Genomic DNA, 19,432 nt, shown 5'->3' with positions numbered 1-19,432 from the left:
TGGACTGTTTCTGCCAGACTAACTCAGGAGACTTACCAGGAAGAATGTGTTATTTCTCCCATGTCAGACTGATGATTCCTTGCTTGAAAGAGAAGTGATTAGTTACACTAGTAATGCAGACTTTTTTCAAGCTGGACTATCAATTTATACTGCATGATGAATATAAGATGTTCCACTCGTAATACCATCTTCAGCATTATTTTGATATATATGCATCATCTGAATGATTGCAATACCCTTATTTGTACAGGACAGAGCTCTGAGAGTGTGTACTTACTCTGCAAGCAGCAGTGACACTGAGCTGGAGCCAGAGTATGAAACAAATTATTTTAGAACTGCAGAGGAGACTTTTGTAGAGTTAACAAAGAACAACAAACAAGGTAATTGAAAATTTGTACATAAAAATGTGTATCCCTCATCTCCACTCTGACTCAGCAGCAGATAGTGTTTGTCATTGAACTTTCCATCTAGTTTTCACTTTCTAACCCCCGATTTTACTTCAGTCTAATTTTCCATTAGCTTGATATTACTTCTTGCTTTTTACTCTATGTGTGTGTCTTTTTTTCCTCTCTTCCACAGTTTTTGCTAGCAGGGGCTTAACTTGCAGATTTTTGTGCATAAATCCCTGCAGTGTAAGTAAAAAGAACTCTTCTGTTACATTATTACAAAATCTAAGTGGTGACTATAAAGATAGCTTCCCTTTTTTTCTTTTCAATTATATTAGGCAGTTGAAATAATGTAATGATCAAGGCCATAGTTTTCCAACCTCTGTATCAAAGTGGTGCTGGTTATGGTGCCATAGTGAAGTCTCTCTTATTGTCCTCTGAGTATTTATTGCCATTTTCAAGTATCAAACCTTTTTGTGAGAATTGTTGGCAATTTGGAATTTACTGAATTCCACTAGGTAAAAACACATTAAGTTAAGTTCTTGAGATAATAGTTTTCTGTGTTTAATAACCCAAGAAATTGCTGTCTCGTCTTGACCACCAGCTTGCTGTGATGCAAGCCACCTTTTCAGTGCAGATGTGTGCCCTCTGGGAGGGGTAGGAGTGTGCGGCTCATATCCTTGCCTACACTGCCGATGGCTTCCCTGCAGGAGATAAATTCTGGTGAGTGCAAAGGCTAGTGCAAAGTCTCAGCACCACTGAAGTCCTGAGAGCTTAAGCAGTACTTCAGTGATTTGTAGGATTTGCACTGACCCTCTGCACAGCAGTGAGCTTGACCTAGCAGAGATTAGCACCTACAGTAGATACTGCAGTGGTGAATGCATTAAAAATACTGTGGATGGCTAGATATGTCGACAGACATACTGTGCTCTTTAGTGTCTGCTGGGACTTGGACTTAAAAGTTGGCATTTTCAGAGCTAATCCATTTTTTTTGATTCCACCAGAGAGAGAGCAGAGTAGGAAGCTAGGACAGCTTATTTACATTACTCCTGTAACTTTATATTTTTAATAGGTATGAAATGTTGCAAGTCATTTAACTCAGCCCGTAAACACTTCTTTTTGCAGGTGTTGCTTTTTACAAATCGTGTTCTAATACAGGAAAAATGTATTTTGCTAAAGAGGCAGATAAGCATTTTTTCTGTATTGATCACAATTTGCAAAAAAAAAAAAATTTTATCGTGTGTGCGGTTGCATTAAATGGCAGCAAATCCCCAGTTTAATGATACCTAAGAATGACTTGAAGTCACCATTTTACATAGCAAATCATTAATTTTATGTATATGGCTTTGGGGCTAGTAACAGAACTAAAATTCATAATTGTGACTGAGACAAATAGAAAAGAAAATTACAATAAAGTGTTATTGCAAAAGTATTTCTGCTATGGTCCTTTCTTGTAGTCAGGGCTTCTGTTCTGTGCTCTGTAAATGCAGTTCTCACATCATATTAATAAAAATACTTTATTCCATTCTGTGTTCAAAGATCTTAGCTTCTTTATGCACACAAGTGATACAACCTCAGAACATCCACATGAGGCTGAGGCAGGGGCTGCAGCAAACCAATTCGTAGAGAATATTTTAATACATATAGATAATTGTATTTATTAGATGAGTCCCCAAAACATAAATGAACTGGTTGCACAGTTACAGTGTTGGAATGATTTTTAATTTTCATTTATGAGCAGTGAACAGAAAGACTTGAAAGATTGAGTGCCCAATGCAAAGGCTATTAAAAGTCAATGATAAGACCTTCATTGATTTAGTGGCCTTTGGATGAGACTCCCAGTACATTGCCCAATGTTACAGAGAAGGTCAGTAGAATAGCAGGGAATAAGCCAAATATTCTAAGTTCTTCTGTTTCAACCATGAAAATGTTTTGATTCCAATTTCATGAAGGCTTTATCCTGATGCGATTTGGTTGCAGGCGCTGGAAGCAGCAGCTCTTCTAATGCTATAGATTACAAGGTAGAGTTGAAGTTTGTGTAGCAAGAAGTGTGAGGAAAGAAGCTAGATGTCAGCCTCTGTCTCTTGTGCATTTTCATGAAGCTACAGAAAATTTCTTTGGTTTTGTTTTGATCTTCTGAATGAATTTTCAGCCTTGGACTTTGGAAACTGAGGTTTTTATTTGTAATGTTCTTGTATTACAGTAGGATCCATAAAAAATAGGTAGGACCTGTTTCTTACCTTACTAGTGTATTTTAAAAACTGTTATATTCATTAGCTAAGAAAGGATTATCAAATATGGTGGGACTGAAAGACATGCTAAAGGAATTCAGCCTATCTGCCATGTAAGGCTATTAAAAGAGAACAAAAACATATAGCGAATAAATAAGTAGAACAATACCCCAAAATTAACCATCTTGTCTGTAATTAAAACAGAAAGGAAATTAATTCTGGCTGTCTCATACCATCTCCTTCACCTTGAGTATTATGTATGAACAGTCCCCTGTATATGCATTGATTGGAGAGTCAGGAGCTCATATTTTAATGCTTTTATTACATTGAATTTCAGATACCTTAAAACATGTGGAATACATTTTAAAAATGTAGAATTACATTACAATGTATGTAGACTGCATTTCAATAATTAAATATGCGGGAATAATACTGTATTTGACATCTCTTACAGCTGTGCAGGAAAAACAAAATCAGAGAAAGTCATTTCTGGGGAACCCAATGTCAATCTTGGATTTATACCAGCACAGTCTCTGTGGCCATTTTGGAGAGGATGGACCTGAACAATTAACACATTACAGTTTAATTGAGCAGCTGAGCGGAGCTTCCAGTAAAGACAGCAAGGGCAAGGAGAGTCCAACTGTGAGTTACTGTGATTTTTATATTACCTCTCATTTTATTCATGATTATTTTCATTTGTCTCTTGTTTTTACCTGAATGTGTTGATTGATCACAAAAACCAGGCAGACTTAGAGAAAAAAACAGCATGACCGGCAGAAGAGTGAAGATCTAAGTATTTTTAGAACTGAATGGTACATTCTGATGCTCAGCTGTCATAGAATTAGACTTCCAAAATTGACAAGTAGAGACAGGATAGTGCTAGCACTCTACCATTAGAGAAGAGTTGAAATTTCAGGCTCGAATTCATCTTTTAAGGCTGCTCCTTCACATGTAGTTGGATAATACGTATAACATAACATGTAGTAAGTGACTTAAACATCTGAAGTAGTATTCCTGAAAATTCAGATGAAACTGTGCTATGGAAATCAGCTATCTTCTGATCTCTTTTGAAATAACTTTTGGTGTTAGCTATGGAACTCCTAATTTTTGAGGGTTTTAAACATTATTTTGATGAAGATCAGTCCTGATCTGATTGGTGGATCTTGACACTGAACAATCACATTTATTTTCTCTACTTCATGTGAATCCACTTGCTATTTCTATGTCTAAAAGCATTGAACCTGACATCATACAGTCTCAACAACCCTGAAAAGCAACTTCTTAGTCTGCTCTTTTCCTCCTCTTTTTCATGTCTTCTCTCATCCTCACACTACTTTCTCACTTTTTCTCTCCTTTGCTCTAACAAGCCTATTTGTTTGAAAATACAGCCACCCGGCCATGACCCACTGTAATCATTTTGCCTCTACGTTCAATCTCTTTCCCCAACTCTTTTTCTTAAATGCAAGCTTTTTTGTTTCTGTGTGTATCATTCAGGATATTTTGGGTATGTTACAGTATAATCAAAGGTGGGAGCAGAAAACAGTGAGTGAGCTGCTATTTTGTAGCATAGTGGTATAGTTCATAAGTGAAAAAAAATTTTTGTCCCTTCCCAGACTCCAGTTTTTAGCTTCAGAAAATCACTGTGCATTGTAACTGCAAAGGTGATTAACCAGAGTTAGAGTCTTACAGCTCTCAGGAACCCAGGCCAAATGTGCAGAAGGAATGTGTGGAACAAACTGGCAATGTCCCTGTTTATTCCAACTCTGCTGGCATGAAAGCCCTGCTTAACTGAATATTAAATTGACTCACAAACTTCAAAAGAAAAATCCTGAAACGTATCATCTGCTTCATTTCACAATCAACCAAATTTCACTACTACCCAGAATATGATTCAGTTTGAATATATCTGGGTCATATTAGATAGGACAATTTTGAAGAATCTGGTTTCATAGTTGGGAAGAAGAAAAGGAAGAAAAAATAAAAAGGTAGTAGAAGTGTATTATCAAGGATAGAGGAAGGAAGATAATTTGAGCATCCACATAATTCTTCATCTTCAACATCTAGAAATGCATAGCTTAATTATGCAAATGAAATTCAGTATTTATGTATGCATATATATAAAAATACGTAAAAATCAGTTCTGCTTTCTGAAGGCCAAGGTCTTTTGCTATTAACAGAGCAGTTAGATTTGATTCCACTATAGAAAAGTGGCTCAGAGTTGCATCTACTTTTAATTCATTCTTCTCATGCTTTTCTTGTATATGACATCTCTGGAATGTGCCCAATCAGCATCAAAATGTAAACAAAACTTAGGGAAATAGCCTTAGGATACTTGTAAAAATCCATCATTAAACTAGAAGGCAACAAGTATAACTCTGCACTAGCATTTTTCATGCACTGTGTTGGGGGACTTTCAAGATTACTTTCTGAGGATCTGAAATAGCTCTCAAAACAGCATTGCCTCTTGGTGAACAGCGAAAGCTCAATAAAGCACTAGAGATTTGCCTATTAGTATTAAACTTTTCAGAATGACAAATGAGAAGCAGTAACCATGAAAAGCAGGTTGCCCTGAACTCCTTGTTTGAACCAGCACAGCAAATTTTTCTGAGCTGTAATTTATCCAACCCAGGAAGATCCACAGTCTGTTTAAATTAGAACTGTGTGATCTGGAACATTACCCCAAAAAAAGGGGGACACCAGAAACCCAGGCACTTAAGTCCAACAACTTTAAAAAAAAAAAAAAAACAGATAAATTTGGGGAGGGCGGGCAAGGGGTGCAGCTTTCATGCATAGTATTTGACATTTTGAAAAAGGAAATGCTATGTGCTTTGAATTTCATTCCCAAATGCTGTGCGTGAAGCCTTTAGAAAATAGAACAACCAAGTGTTGTGATGGGCAGGATGAGTTTGTGCTGCTTGTTGAAAAGAGCAGTGTACTGTATCCGTTCCTCAGCCCAATTAAATTGGACTGTACAGCACCAGTATGATAGTGGCTTCAGACTGGGTGCTCTAATGAGGGATTCTGGCAGGAAGCTCTGTTAACCCAGACTTACTGTCATTTCAATTGTCTCCTCACCACACATGTTCACCAGCATTACCCCCAAAGTATATGCCCAAGTTTTATCTGCAAAAAAGCATTGCACAGAAGGAGTTTCAAAAGGGAAATAACCAATGGGTGATTACCATGATAAAAGGACACTGAATGGGCAGTTTGAGGAATCAAAAAAGGCTTTTACACATTGAAAGAAGAACTATTTATTTTTCCAGTTTCTTACCTGCCAAGTCTTAAACACTATCCTGGTTAAATTCTCTCATCACTAAGACCAATTTTATGTTACATGTACTTTGACCTGGGAAGCATGTTCTGAAATAATGTCATCCTTTCGTACACCGCAGAATTTTGGACAAGAAAAACAAATGGCAATTTCAAAGAAAGAAATAAGATGCATTGAATCACAGACATAAAACTTTCACTTAAATTAACAGCTATGGTGTGTTTTCATGTAGGATTTTCAGAACAGGAAAAAATAATTTTTATATGAATCAAATTAATTTTAATTGAACAGTAACTTCTCTGATTTCATAAAACATACGCAGCACCTGATCCAAAGTCCACTGCAGTCGGCCCATGGGAGACACCTACTTAGTGAAACTGCAGTGAGGCCTGCATTAAACAGCTGTTCCTCTTCCCTGTAGCAGCAACTGCTAGTGCATCGAGCAGTTTGCTGACATCATGATGGCTATTTTTGCAATAAAAAAAGTATTTCACATTTCAGTAATTCACTGTTTAGACTTCAAAAGCTCAGTGATCTGTTTCTTCTTATAAGAATTCAAAAAACAAGATAAATTTCCCTCACCCAGGCCCTTTATTTAAAAACTTACTTTATGATCAAACAAGAACTGACACAAGACTTTTTATTGTCAGCTTTGTTCCCTTGGAGAAGTAACTGAGTTGGTCAAAGATTTTATTACTTAATCATCCTTATGTTCCCAAAGCATCAAGAAAAATATGTTTTCTTCTCTGTCCTTAACCAGCCACCACATAATTGTTTTCTGTAATACAGCCATTCTTGTTTTCTTTTGTCCTTTCGTATTACTCAATTTGAGTCACCGTCAAGGCTTGCTTGTATTTCAAGGCATGACTTGAGCACTTCAAAGAAATCATGCTTTATGGAAGGGGTTGATACCCATCACAAGTTTCTAAATTCTCTTGTTTTCCCTAAGTTGTGTGACATACGTGAGAAATCTGACATTTCTGGCACAGTTACAATGTTGACTGCATCAGCAATATAACTAGGGGGTTCAGTTAATGAAAGAGGCTTGTCTGTACAATGTGAAGTTACAGTCTTCCTCAACACAGCAGTTTGTGTGTGTTGTACAGATGATTCATGAAGGAAATCAACTGTTCAAATCACTGTGTCTTGCAGTTCAAGTAGATATTAGAGCTTGCTGGCAAATACAGGGAAAGGAAAAATCTGAGAAGTTGCTGCTGTTTTGGCTGCACTTACAAATGGGACTGACATGGCGGCATTCCCAGATACGCTCAAGGTTTTTTACAGCCGAGTAAGCTGATTGGGAGTTAATGCTGTATGATTGAATCATTGCTCTCACAAGCCTTCTAATGCATCATATTAACAGAGGGGAATATCCACAAAAGGACTAGAAACAACAATGAGGAAGTTTGGTAATTGCACAACACTTGCCATCCTCAAGGATTCCAGATCATTAAGCTGATACTATAGAGGGTGTTCCAACATTCCTGAATTACAGCGATAGTTAAAGCAGCCTAGACACCTCTGCAGGCTACACTAAACAGGAGTAAGAGAAAAACAAAGGCAGGCATGAGCTGCTTCTGTTTGTGTCTCATCTCCTACAGAGATCAGTAAGACTTGAGCTAGGGTATGAATTGGCAGTACACTGGGCACTTTGCACTGTTCAGCTATTTAGGCAGGTCTTGGAGAACGTGCCAGCAAAGTTTATGTCCTGATTTGGGTTCTCTGAGTCACTTCTGAAGGGGCCTTGTTTTCTCTGAAAGAGGGAAGCTTTTAGGCTTTTAAATGGAGCCCCTATTTAAAAAGACTCTCCATGTTTAAATGTCTGAAGTAGTTCTAGAGCGACTGTGTGCACTCTGCTTTCACAGATAACTGATGTTTTTCACATTATCAGATATGCTTAGGGAGGGATTCTGCTTATCACATGTGGAGAAGACTAAGATAATTATTTGGGTCCAATTAGCAGTTGGGAAGAGGTGCATCCTAAGAGTTTAAGTGGGAAGAGGTACTGACCTGTGGAACTACTTGCTTCCTTGCCTTGACCAGAGAAAGGGAGCCTATGCAGCTAGCTTATACTGAGTACCAAACTTTCAACCCAAAATTAGCAAGATGAACATTGCCCCAAGCTTTCCTCTGTGGGTAGCTAATAAAAAGCAGCTATTGTAGCTACCATTTGTATTTTAGAGAGTGAAACTGCATCTCAGTGCACCCTCAGGTGAGCGCTAAATAATTACCTTGCTTATACTTTCATAAAAATAAGAGTTCCTGCAGCTGGGGCAGCACTGGGTGGTACTTGGCTAGTTGCTTGGTCTCAGGATCTCAATTTCACTGTCTGTAAATTGGGAACAGCAATATCTATCTCATGTTACAACCAGAAAGAAAACAGCAAATGCTCTAGATGACCTACATCTTGTTTTGTACAATGTGTGTGTTACTACAAATACAGAATCTGAAGCAACTCTTAAAAATTTTGTACCAGAAAGTAATAGAAGATAGAAGGGATCCCTTGTCAATAAAAGAAACTATCTAGATGGGCTTCATCAAATCTAGGAAGTAGTTGATTATGGATTTCTGTGTACTGATTGTAAAAGTCAGTTTCCTGTGTATCAAGGACAGAAACCTCACCTCCTCTTTGCTATTTTCCTTGCTAGGCTTAAAAGAGAGGAAGATGACAAGGTGAGGAGGGAATTAGCTATATTTCCTTTCCTAGCCCTGATGAACCAAAGATATTAAGGAAGATACTGCTATTGTACAACTTGTAAATGGGGAATAAGTCTGCAGATTCATTCACCCATCTGTTGTGTTTTAAGATCAAGGCTTTTCTTTCATGTAAGGTATTAGTATATCCAATCATTGCATATGTTTAGGGAGGTGGTCTATTGATGTAAACATTAGAAGATGCCAGCCTAGAACCAGACGTTCATCCTCCTTGTCACAAAAATGGAAAATAATGTTTACTGTATTTATGCTTTTGTATCAGATCTTCAGAATTCACATCATGTTAGCACAGGGTGTAGTATTGAAGATCCAGCAACAGTTTTATAAAGGGCAGTGTTACAAAGAGAAAGTAAACTACCCAGCAGACTTGTTTGTCCATCTGGGGGTCAGCACCTCTGTTTTGAAAGCAGAGCAAACTACCTCACGCAAAGAAAAGGAGCACATTCTGAGCACCGTGCTTGAATTGGCTAGGACCCAAGCCAGGAGTCTCCTGGTGGTGTAAAGCCGCACAGCCATACCCATTTGGGTCGGAGTGCAGTCCAGTCACGGCAGCCCTGAAGTGGCCAAGCTGGAGCTAGGCTGTCCTGAGCTCATTGCCTCATGCGTGCTTGCTTGGAGCTGCCCTGCCTCCAGAGCTGGTGCTGCCGGGCAAGGCCGCGTCTGTCTGCCACCACCGCGGGTATGTCACCGAGAGCGCTCACACAAAGCCTTACGGGGCATGGACTGCACTACTGAAATAGCCACTCTGCACCACAGCTCTGTCCCGTTCCCTAAACCTGGTATGTGTGCAGGTCTTTAAGCCACATGTTTCCATTTGTCAAAATTGTTTCAGTCAAATTTGCCCACTGACAGGCTTGGGGCTGCGAGACTTCCTCTCTATTTAATCAAAGGTTTTTGATTCTCAGATGAGTGATGCAATACTTGTTCCGTCAAAGCAAAAGCTGTCTGAGTAATTACCCAAGTTGATGTAAGATCTATTGTCAAGGGAATTTTATAGGAGTATTTGACAATGCAAGTGACAAAAACCACAGGACCATGATCTGATAAGAAAACAGATTTTACCGTACCACCCATGGGAGTAGTACAGAATTAAAAATATTTTTTCTAGCCTCAAGTCTGATTCAACTCATGGGGAAATGTGAAATTAGAAATAGGCTAGGATGTCTCCAGACATCAACAAAACCTACATCCCTGCGTGTTTTTTTCCCCTCCATAGGGCAAGTTCACATTCTGAGACCTGCTACTGAGCCTTATATCCCTAATCAGGTCTTACTGTTTCTAGTATCTTGCCATCAAAGTTACCTCCAAAAAGTAGAGTGAAGAGACAGCAAAACAAGCCATTTGAAGACTGCTAGGTAGTCTCTTGGGAGCAAAGTCTCACTTGACATGTATCACTTAAAAGAAATGTTGTGTAGTGTGGAAGAACATTCTTACAGTTAGCCTGAGGAGCTAGCTTGGCAACAATAAAAAGCTGCAGTTATACAGAGACTCGTTTCTCTCCCTGTGCCTTTTAGGTGAAACAACTGAGGCTTCTTACACTGCTGAGACTTTTAGTAAAAAATCATGCAGTGAAGGGTGGCTCAGCAAGGAGGATGGTAACATTCTCCGTAACTTTTTTAAGTTTTTAAAAGGCTTTGGCAAGGCAAAACAACATTTGGAAGGCAGAGTCCGCCAGAGAAGATAACTTTTTTAATGGTATGCAAGGGATATTTTTAGGAAAAACTTACCCTAAAAAAAACTGGAAGCTGTTATCTGCTGATACAGTTCTGCTTCTAGCACTAATGGACTCAGTAGTTTTAGTACTGTGCCACCACATCCCGTTCTGACTAGCCCTCCAGCTGGTGTAAAAGTTCTGTTTTATGTTTGGTTAGTGTATTTATGAGGACGGGTAGGTGGCGACATTTTAACTCAAATATCTTTTAGCGCAGAGTTTTAAAAGAGTATTTGGATATTGGTGAAGGACAGAAAGTCTTTGGCATAGTACAGCAGGCTGTGTGGCATTTAAAACACATGGTGTGCAAGGCTAGCAGGAGAATACTTTGGATGGGAGTCTGAGAGAAGACGCGGAGGAAGTGAAAAGCTGTAGCTACAGGAGGAAAGTTAAGGACTTGAAGCATCACTGGCATGTAGGTGCAGTTCTAGTGCCTATGGCACAGTGTCATGTAACGCTAAATGCCCAAATAATTCACAGCACGGAGTGAGCTGTGCCTTTGTATGTGGTTTGTCAGGTGCCAGATGCAGATGTGTGGGCTTGTCTGATTTAAGGCAACACATTGAACTGTCCTGTGGCTGCAGCTGGAGTGCTGTGCTGACTGAATATAACCCCTTTGGCACTGTAAGGAGGGAAGAACTTTGACCTTTGAGTGGAAAAACTTGATCACTGGAGCAGAAACCCCCTGTCCCACCATCTCGGCACGTAATTTCAAATTACAGAGAGAACCTTATCTTTTCAGCATGTAGGAGCTGCATAACTATATTACACACTGGCAAAAAGTCCTGCAGCTCATTTGCTGGAGTACCCAGAGGAATGGTCCAAACCTGCTTGTGTACAAATGCCCAGAGCAACACAGAGCTGTACGGAGCTAATTTACAGTGAGCTTGCTTGGGCAGTGTTAGCACAGCTCCTTATGGCCTGGTTACTCCAGGTCATTTCTCGGCAGGGCTGAGTAGCTGAAATAAGCAGAGTGTTGATAAGACCCCACCACGTTTGGTCCCAGCCCCCAGTTTGCTCATCAGTATCTTCGCATCACACTGTGCTGTGCCTTGCAGATACACCCTGAGCACTATAACATCTATTTGCCTATTAACTGAAGATTACATAAGGATTTGATAGACGCTGTGGCTCTTAGGTGTAAGTAGGTAGATTCTTTAGTCTAGTAAGAACCAGAAGTACTGCTGAGCAAAAGTATCATCAGTGATTTCCCTGAGTGGAAAATGTTCTGAGCTGTTTTTCAAAGGTTTGACAGATGGAGCTGCTGTGATTTGCAGCATGGCCCAAAGTGCACTAATGTTTCTGTCATTTGTAACCAGACACTCTTCAGTCCTCCATCTTTGGAAATAAAGCTTTAGGTTTCATTTCTCTCCATGTTGAATTGGAATATTATAACAGCACTGTAGGCCAAAATGGAATTCAGGGCACATTAACAGCAACAAATGATAAATATTAGTAAGTTTGTGAGATAGTGTAATTGTTGTAATGGTAGAAATTATATTAGTAATAAAAGAAAAAGCTAAAAAATAAATTGGATACCATAAACATTGGATTGACTCAATCAAAATAAGAGCAGTAGGGCAGAGAGGTATTCAGTGAGCTGTTTGTTTTCTGAAGCTGGAAAATATTTTGACTCCAAGAGGAGCATCTGATTAGCGAAGTTAAATGAGATGAATAATGCTGTAATATTTTTGTGAATTGTTTTTCCAGCTGAAACTTGCCTTCCTTGTCTACAACAGTGATACGTTTTGCATAAAGCACTCAAACATCATGCAGGGAAGGGTAGGAAATGACTGATCTTTTAGTATGAGAGTTCCATTCTGAGCAGAATACATGAAGAATAAGTTACACAGCTGATGGTAGTAGAAACTGTGGCAGTATACTGAAAATATATTAGCAAAGTATTTCTTTTTTTAAGAGGATGCTTTTTCTTTTCATGTGTATACAGACAATAATACCCTAATCAACACAGTCTTTGAAAAGAAGGCAAATTTTATGTCAAATACAAGGGAAAGTCATACTGAAATAATTTGCAGGTGTTTATAGTTTGTTCTACAAGCTGTTTTCATCTCCCCAAAGTGATTCACCTTTTATTTATATGAGAAGTTATACTGGATTTTGAGCAATATGACACACAGATTGTCTAAATACTCAAGAAAAATATTGGTTACATATTTTTTGTGAGCTCAAACACTCTATAGCACGTCCCAAAATGAAGTATTTTATTTTTTTACTGTATTTTCAGGCCCCGATACGTGAATTCCAGGACTTGTGCAGCATCCATATTATTTTAATGGAAAGTAGTGTTTGTATTTGGTAGGAGAAATAAACATGGGATTTAGCAGATTTGTTAGAATTAAGTGACACAGGGATGTTTGGGAAGTTTGTAAGGTATAGCTATACAATTTAAATGTCTAATTATCTTTCACAAAGGCTAAGATGGGTGATAGAAGTTTTCATAGCACTTGTCAGAGTCCTCCCAGCCTGAACTGCCCATCAATCCATCAATGACAGACACATCCTGATAGCTCCGCTCCCATTAGTGCCGCCTTCTCTGGATTACTCCACTCTTTGCCTGATCATTAATAGAGGTCACTAAAACTTTTACATATTATAAAAAGCTGTAGCCTTAAGAACTTCCCTTAACTAGTGTTATTCTCAGCAAATAAAACCCCAAGTGAGTATTTGAAAAATTATCTGAATAATTGCCTGTCAAACATGTAAAAGTGATTTTTCTGACATCCTATTACATATGCACATATCCTATGGTTATTGAAAGCTCTATAAAGAATACTGTAAAACAAGACCTCAGATGGATTTGGGTGGATGAAGAGTAAAGCAGAAGTGGGTGGGAATGAAGAAATTAAATATGAATATATTATATTGCTGAGCGTTATAAAATTAAAATGTTAATCATGCAGTAGTAGTCTATGATATTTCTTAGAACAAGAGTGTATAAACTTCACCAAGACACCGTATCTGCAGAAAAGTTACCAGATTGAGAAACTTGTTGGTAACACATGCACTAAGGTGCAAAGCAGATTTGAAATGTAAGAAGAGCTTTTCAGACAGTGCCTGAAACCGAGGAACAGAAGTAGCTAAGCAGCCAGCACACACTTCCTGATTGCTGTTGCATGAATTATTTTGCCCTGCATAGCCTAACTGGAGAGTCTTTGTTTGTGGCCCCTAATCAGTAAAGATATAGGCCAGTTTTTTCAAGCTTCATTTCCTAATGTCTGTGCCTAAATTCATATATTTAAACACTTCAGCTGCCCAGTTTTCAAAGGTTCTAAAAATCTGCAGCTTTTGCTGATGTCTTTGACAGATTCATGTATTTGGATGCTGTGAAAATCATGGTGTTTATATAGGTGCTCGAAATCTGGTTTAGATATTCTCCCTCCATCTCACAGAATTTTGATCTGTAACATCATACTTCTGTACATTTGCTTTATGGGTGATGTCATGGAACATCAGCAGACATTTTGCCCTGAGTTACAAGGAAGACCAAATACAGGGTATGTTTTAATCTAGTCCTACAATGTCACAGTTAAGATCATACCATAATGAAATTCTTTGTATTTTTAAACCCATTTCTTTGTTGCATTTTCCATAACATTCATGTATGAGCAACAGGAAAACGCTAAAACTCATCTGTGTCATTTTACGGAATATTTTTATTATTACTATTATTGGAATGTCATCCTTTCTTTTCATGTTACTGAGAACTGCTATAACAAGCCAGGGTACCAGAAAGATCAACATTTATAATACAGCTTTTCTATAAATAAAATCCATTGTAAAAACATGGAGTCTGCATTATGACATCATTAGTAGCACAGTGATGAAAACAGAAGCAGCAGAGCAAGCCAAAGAACAGCAGTCACCATCGAAAAGCAGCATAATTTGGAGGGCTGTAGCCTTTCTGGTTAACTGATAAAGACTAAATAATAGTTTTTAGAGGTTCTGTTTGCTCATGGTAATTTCATCACTTGTGATACTAGAAGATGAAGTGTCTGGCTATGTAGGAAGTTTAGGTATGAAGACGTTTATCTTATTGTCTTGTTCTACAAGGCAAATACTGTTGAGTTTTTTCCCCACGTTACACAAAAACTACTTGGTTGCTCAGTTAGTATGTTTTCTAAGTGGAAAGGGGGCACATGTTGATGGCACCCGCTAGTGTCACATGCACTTTAGCTCAGCAGTGTCTGTGCCTGTGAAAGTGTTTGGGAAGCCACACATTCTCCACCACAGCCAAAAACTTAGATACCAAGTAGGGAATGCACTGTACTTGGGATTTCAGGTACCTCCTGCAATTTCTGTGGGAGATAGAGCTTTTTTTTTGCCTCCATATCCTTTTCCTCCAGAAGGTTGTAAGACATGGAGTCTGGATATCAAAGGACAGAAGAATTCAGATTTATGCATGCATCATTATATAGATAATGACCATTCATATTTACCCAGAGGCAGAAACTGTTCAGTGTCCGCAGGCCCGATGACACAGTGCACAAACAGGATCATCTCCATAAGCTCCATAGGCTTTGGATAGCAGAAAAGCCCTGAGCTTTTACACAGGGCTGTCCAAAGAAATAAAATGATAGACAACCCCAACTGATATACCAGAGTCTGTCTTGCTGTTGCTGGTGGCATTAGCATTTGCTAACCTGTGCTAAGCCAATTTTGTGAGACAGTTGGGAGTTTAACAAACCTATTTCAGATTGTATTTTGGAAGAATCTCAAGCATGGGGGAAACTGGTCATGTTCTGTTCATTGCAGCAGATGGTATCCCATTTGGTGTTTGTTAGCTTTGTTTGCAGCTCAATATTTTGTTTCTAGGGGAACTCAGTAAGTTAAATAATTTATCTCTCTAATGCATCAAGAGTCTGATCCAAAGTCTACTGAACTCAGTGCAAAACATTTGATTAACTACCACATACACTGGATAAAATGCCAGGTCCTGTATGTTGAAGAGCATTTCAGATGCTCTCTAGTGAGAATAATACAGGCCTCTGTCTCTCCATGGAGAATTTCTTGCCTGCAAAGAAAAAACTGAATATTCAAATAGTGACAAGCTTAGTAGTTAAGAGTGCAGGACTATGGAGATCAGGATGATGTTCTGGCTGACTGTTCAAATTGCTAAACCTCTCTTGCTATTAAATTCCCCATTTTTAAATAAAGAATATAAATAATACCTTCCAGCTGCATTTGAAATTTAATCCAGTACTGTTAGCAGGCTGCTTTGAGGGCTTTGAAGGCCCCATAGCAGCGCTAAGCAAATAATCATTATCGCTTAATATTCTCATCAAGCCTTCTTACTCAATATGGGATCTTGCATTACAAGGCTAACCACAAACACATCACCCCTCTGCTGAGGAATTTTCGGAATGTCAGAAGCAAATTCACACCCTGATTCTGCAAAGAGTTTTGCATGAGTAGAGAACTGTACCGCCTTCAGCAGTCCTGCTGTCTATACAGGGCTCCTAACAATATCTGTGCATGGAGGAAATTTTTATTCCATTCTTACAAGTAATTGAATCATGAATAATCTAAATTATCAATGAAATCAACACTTAAAACACTTTTTTTTTTTTTTGTATTCCAGTAAATATCAAATGCCTTTTTATTTTCAGCAACACTTCTCAAATTATTCATTCACTACTAGGGCCTGGGAATTGCTGTGTTCTGTATTTTTATCCAAATTTCCTGTTTGTATCATCTTTGGTCATTCAAAAAATGAGTGCATATTAGCTCTACAGTGTGTCTGCATGAATTCCAGTTGTATTTTAGTCCTCCTAGTGGCCTATTACATTAACAGTATTATAATCTGTATCTTAGGCATAGGAACATGTTCTGTATTACCAGTATCTTACAATAGTTTGCAGTGTTCATACTATAGCAACATTTCTGTTCTGGTAAGGTCAATAAATCTTCTAAAGCATTTGTCCAACAAATCCATTCATGTGGCTGGCTATCACTTCACATGCACTTTTTTTATTTATATACAAATTGTAGCCAAATCAATACAAAAAATACTACATTATTCTGTCACTGCAGGAAGCCCACTGTAGGAACAGGAGCCTGTCGTGGTTCCTCACACTGAATTCCTTCTTTGATCATTCCCAACAAAGGTTTTCTCACAGCCAAATAGTGGGGTCAGACCCCACAGAACTGAGGTTCTCAATATATCATTTTCATTGTGCTTCCTTTCTTGGAAGAAGCCTCCAGAGCCTTGTCAAAATAACACCTCACATTCTAAGAGTGGACTTTTATAGCCCAGGTGGGTTCAGCACAGATGTTTACCAGCCTTTTAGATCCTGTTAGCTGTTTAACCTAAACCTTGCTGGAATCCAGGGAAGGCAAAAGTGAAAGGCAAAGGTATGTCCAGCACACTTGTCCTTGACTCCTTTCTGTATTGAGGCTGTGCCCCTCACAGAGAGTTTGCAACCACTAATGCTTCCTACCAGATCCAGGTGAGAGACGTTTTGTATGACTGGCTGAACCACAATACAGGATAGAGGTTCTCAAGACCACAAACAGATGTACTTGTGTCTAAAAGATGAAGCAAACAAATCTAAACCCATAAACTTCACTATGAGAGTGGTAAGACACTGGCCCAGGCTGCCCAGAGCAGCTGTGGGTGCCCCATCCCTGGCAGTGCTCCAGGCCAGGCTGGATGGGGCTGGGAGCAGCCTGGGCTGGTGGAAGGTGTCCCTGCCCATGGTAGGGTGTTGCAACTAGATGGTCTTTAAGGTCCCTTCCAACCCAAACCATTCTATAATTCTATATGAAATTAACTAAAATTCCTTTCGGCTCACAGCCAGATGATATGTGTGTTAATCAAAATGTGTATCACTGCTTTAATTTTGTGAGGAGGCGAGTTTAACATAAATCTCCTGGCTGCAGGAACTTCCATCTGCATCTCCAGCAGTGGTCATCTTGGTGCCCAGCATTACCATACTTAATTCACAATGTTTCTTTTTTATTATCCTTTAGAGCTGGGCAAAGGAATAATCTACAGTCTGTGTTTATGACATAAATTGCCTATTCCTTTCATGTAGCCCTGTGTCTCGTTTCCTTTTGGAAAACGAGCATTTTGAGCATGGTTACTGAGTCACAATGCTCAGGACTATATCCTTGAGTTGTCTGGTAAACATGAGATTAGTTACAATCTGTATTTTTTTCATCAATATATATTTTAATCCGCTGGCTAAATTATTAAATTTAATCTCAGCCTGTTTCTGTTCTCGGTGTTGTCACCGCAAGCACAGGTGTAGTGCTTTCTCCTGGTTAACCATGGTGGATGCTCCAAATGACACAGATTCTCTCAGGTACGAGGCATACTGCACTACTTGAACATACACCACGTACTCCATAAGCCATAAATTGAATGAGAAGCCTGTTCCTTGACCCCGGTCTCTCATGAGACAAGTGAGAGACTGAGCAAGGAAGCACGATTGTTATCATTATGCAGGTTGTTTCTGGTGGATGCGGGTAGCATTGCTTACGGATTTTGTATACACAAAGTAAGTATTTTAAGAGTGTGAATGGCTGGCCCCAGTGATGGTAGTGGTCAAAGAAGACTGCAGCAATTGTGGAAGTGAGACCAGGGAAGGAAACAAAGAGGACATGAAACCTGGTTACCATGCTGTTTCGATACCAGGACCATGTCCATGGGTTATGGACAGAACAGGAATCACGGCAGTGGAGTAATACATCAAAGGTGAAGCAGAAAATCTGTGTAACATAGCAGATAGGTAAATGAGACCTTGCAAGTAGACACAGTGAAGGACTCTGCTCGGCTGGTCTCCGAGGTGCCTTACTTGCCTCAGATCATATCACCATGCTTCCCAGTTCCACCATTTTTGCACGCTTCTTCGTCCTTCCTTGTATAAATGGTGGGGAAGTAGTTCTTGCTCTCCTCATGCATTATGCCACACCGTACCATGTGCCATGGTCTTTCCTCCTTTGTTGTCTTTGTTTATTCCCTTGTTTAGCAGATGTTTCTATGGTTCTTCAGCTTTTAGCAAGCAGGAGGTACCCAGTGTGCACCTTCTTACAGTGGACTTCTGTTCTGTGAGAGTAGGCTTAGGTCACAGAATGATTTTCTGAGCATCACAATCACACTGGGCACATTCCTGTGTCCATGTGCATGAGAAGATTGCTAACGCTCCTCTTCAGCACCTTGAGTGGGGAAGCCACACAGGCAGACATACCTGCAGCTCCCCATTCTTTCAGAGGCAATCCAGGAGCTCCTGCCAATGGACCTGAGTTAACAAACATGTCCTCGAGCACATCTGGAACTCAGCCATTAATTTCTGAGCTTTTAAATTACAATTTTTACTTGATTATCTTCCAACAGTTTTTTAAATTCTTGATTAATTTTGGGCTGGCTATTTAATACATTGTTTGGTTAACTAATTCATGTAGCTGTTTATAATTATTGCCTTACTCTAAAATCATCTTAATAGAAGGTTGGTTGGGGTGGGTTTTTTGTTTTCTTTCCAGTAGAATAACAAGTTATTTTATTATTCAAACAAGGCTTACTTCCTGCTGTTTTCAATAAGATTTTTAATAAATATGTAAATTTAAAAATTAATTTACTGCATACGTTTGGCAGCATGATTCTTGAACTGACAAAAGTTTGATGGATTGTAAAATTATCCTCCATAAAAATCATCAGTCATAGTAAACAGAATTTATCAACCTCTGGTAATTTTACAGCTTTTTCTTCATCTTATCTTCTGTTAGGAACTCACTTAAAATTGATTATAATATAGTATGTTTCTGGAACCGTAATTCATTCATAGATTAATTAGATTTTAGGTTAATATCCCATCATGGTATAGGACATAAGCCAACAGTGTTTTCCAGTTGTTACAGAACTGCAGTAGAGAAACCTTGATTACTGTTCCCATGTGGTTTAACCGCCAAGACTAATCACTAATCAAATTCAAACAACATAAAATGGAACATCCTTCATAGCATTTATTTTCTAGCTGACTTATACTATGGGCTCTTTATTGATACAACTTGGTGTACTAAAATGAACTAAAAATTGCATGAGAGGATTTATCCTTCTACTTTAATTTAGTTCTGCAGCCTATATCTGAAACTCTTG

The 19,432-nt window shown here is 38.8% G+C and overlaps 1 protein-coding gene across 8 annotated transcripts in view; it reads left to right on the top strand.

The window, feature by feature from the left end:
- NCKAP5 (NCK associated protein 5) overlaps positions 1-19,432 on the top strand; it is a 245,870-nt gene that overhangs the window by 216,441 nt on the left and 9,997 nt on the right. For 6 of the 8 annotated variants that reach the window (XM_055812073.1, XM_055812075.1, XM_055812074.1 and 3 more), the window contains 2 exons: positions 251-380; positions 3,072-3,259. In XM_055812073.1, the coding sequence (XP_055668048.1) occupies positions 251-380; positions 3,072-3,259 (318 nt within the window). The remainder of the gene's footprint in view (positions 1-250; positions 381-3,071; positions 3,260-19,432) is intronic. The other 2 variants (XR_008748414.1, XR_008748415.1) reach the window with 1 other exon arrangement.

The sequence above is a fragment of the Falco peregrinus genome, chromosome 8, assembly GCF_023634155.1.
Source record: "Falco peregrinus isolate bFalPer1 chromosome 8, bFalPer1.pri, whole genome shotgun sequence".
In the NCBI taxonomy this organism is placed as follows: Eukaryota; Metazoa; Chordata; class Aves; order Falconiformes; family Falconidae; genus Falco; species Falco peregrinus.
The sequence above is the reverse complement of the archived record's forward strand: the minus strand, read 5'-3'. Positions and strand labels throughout refer to the sequence as shown.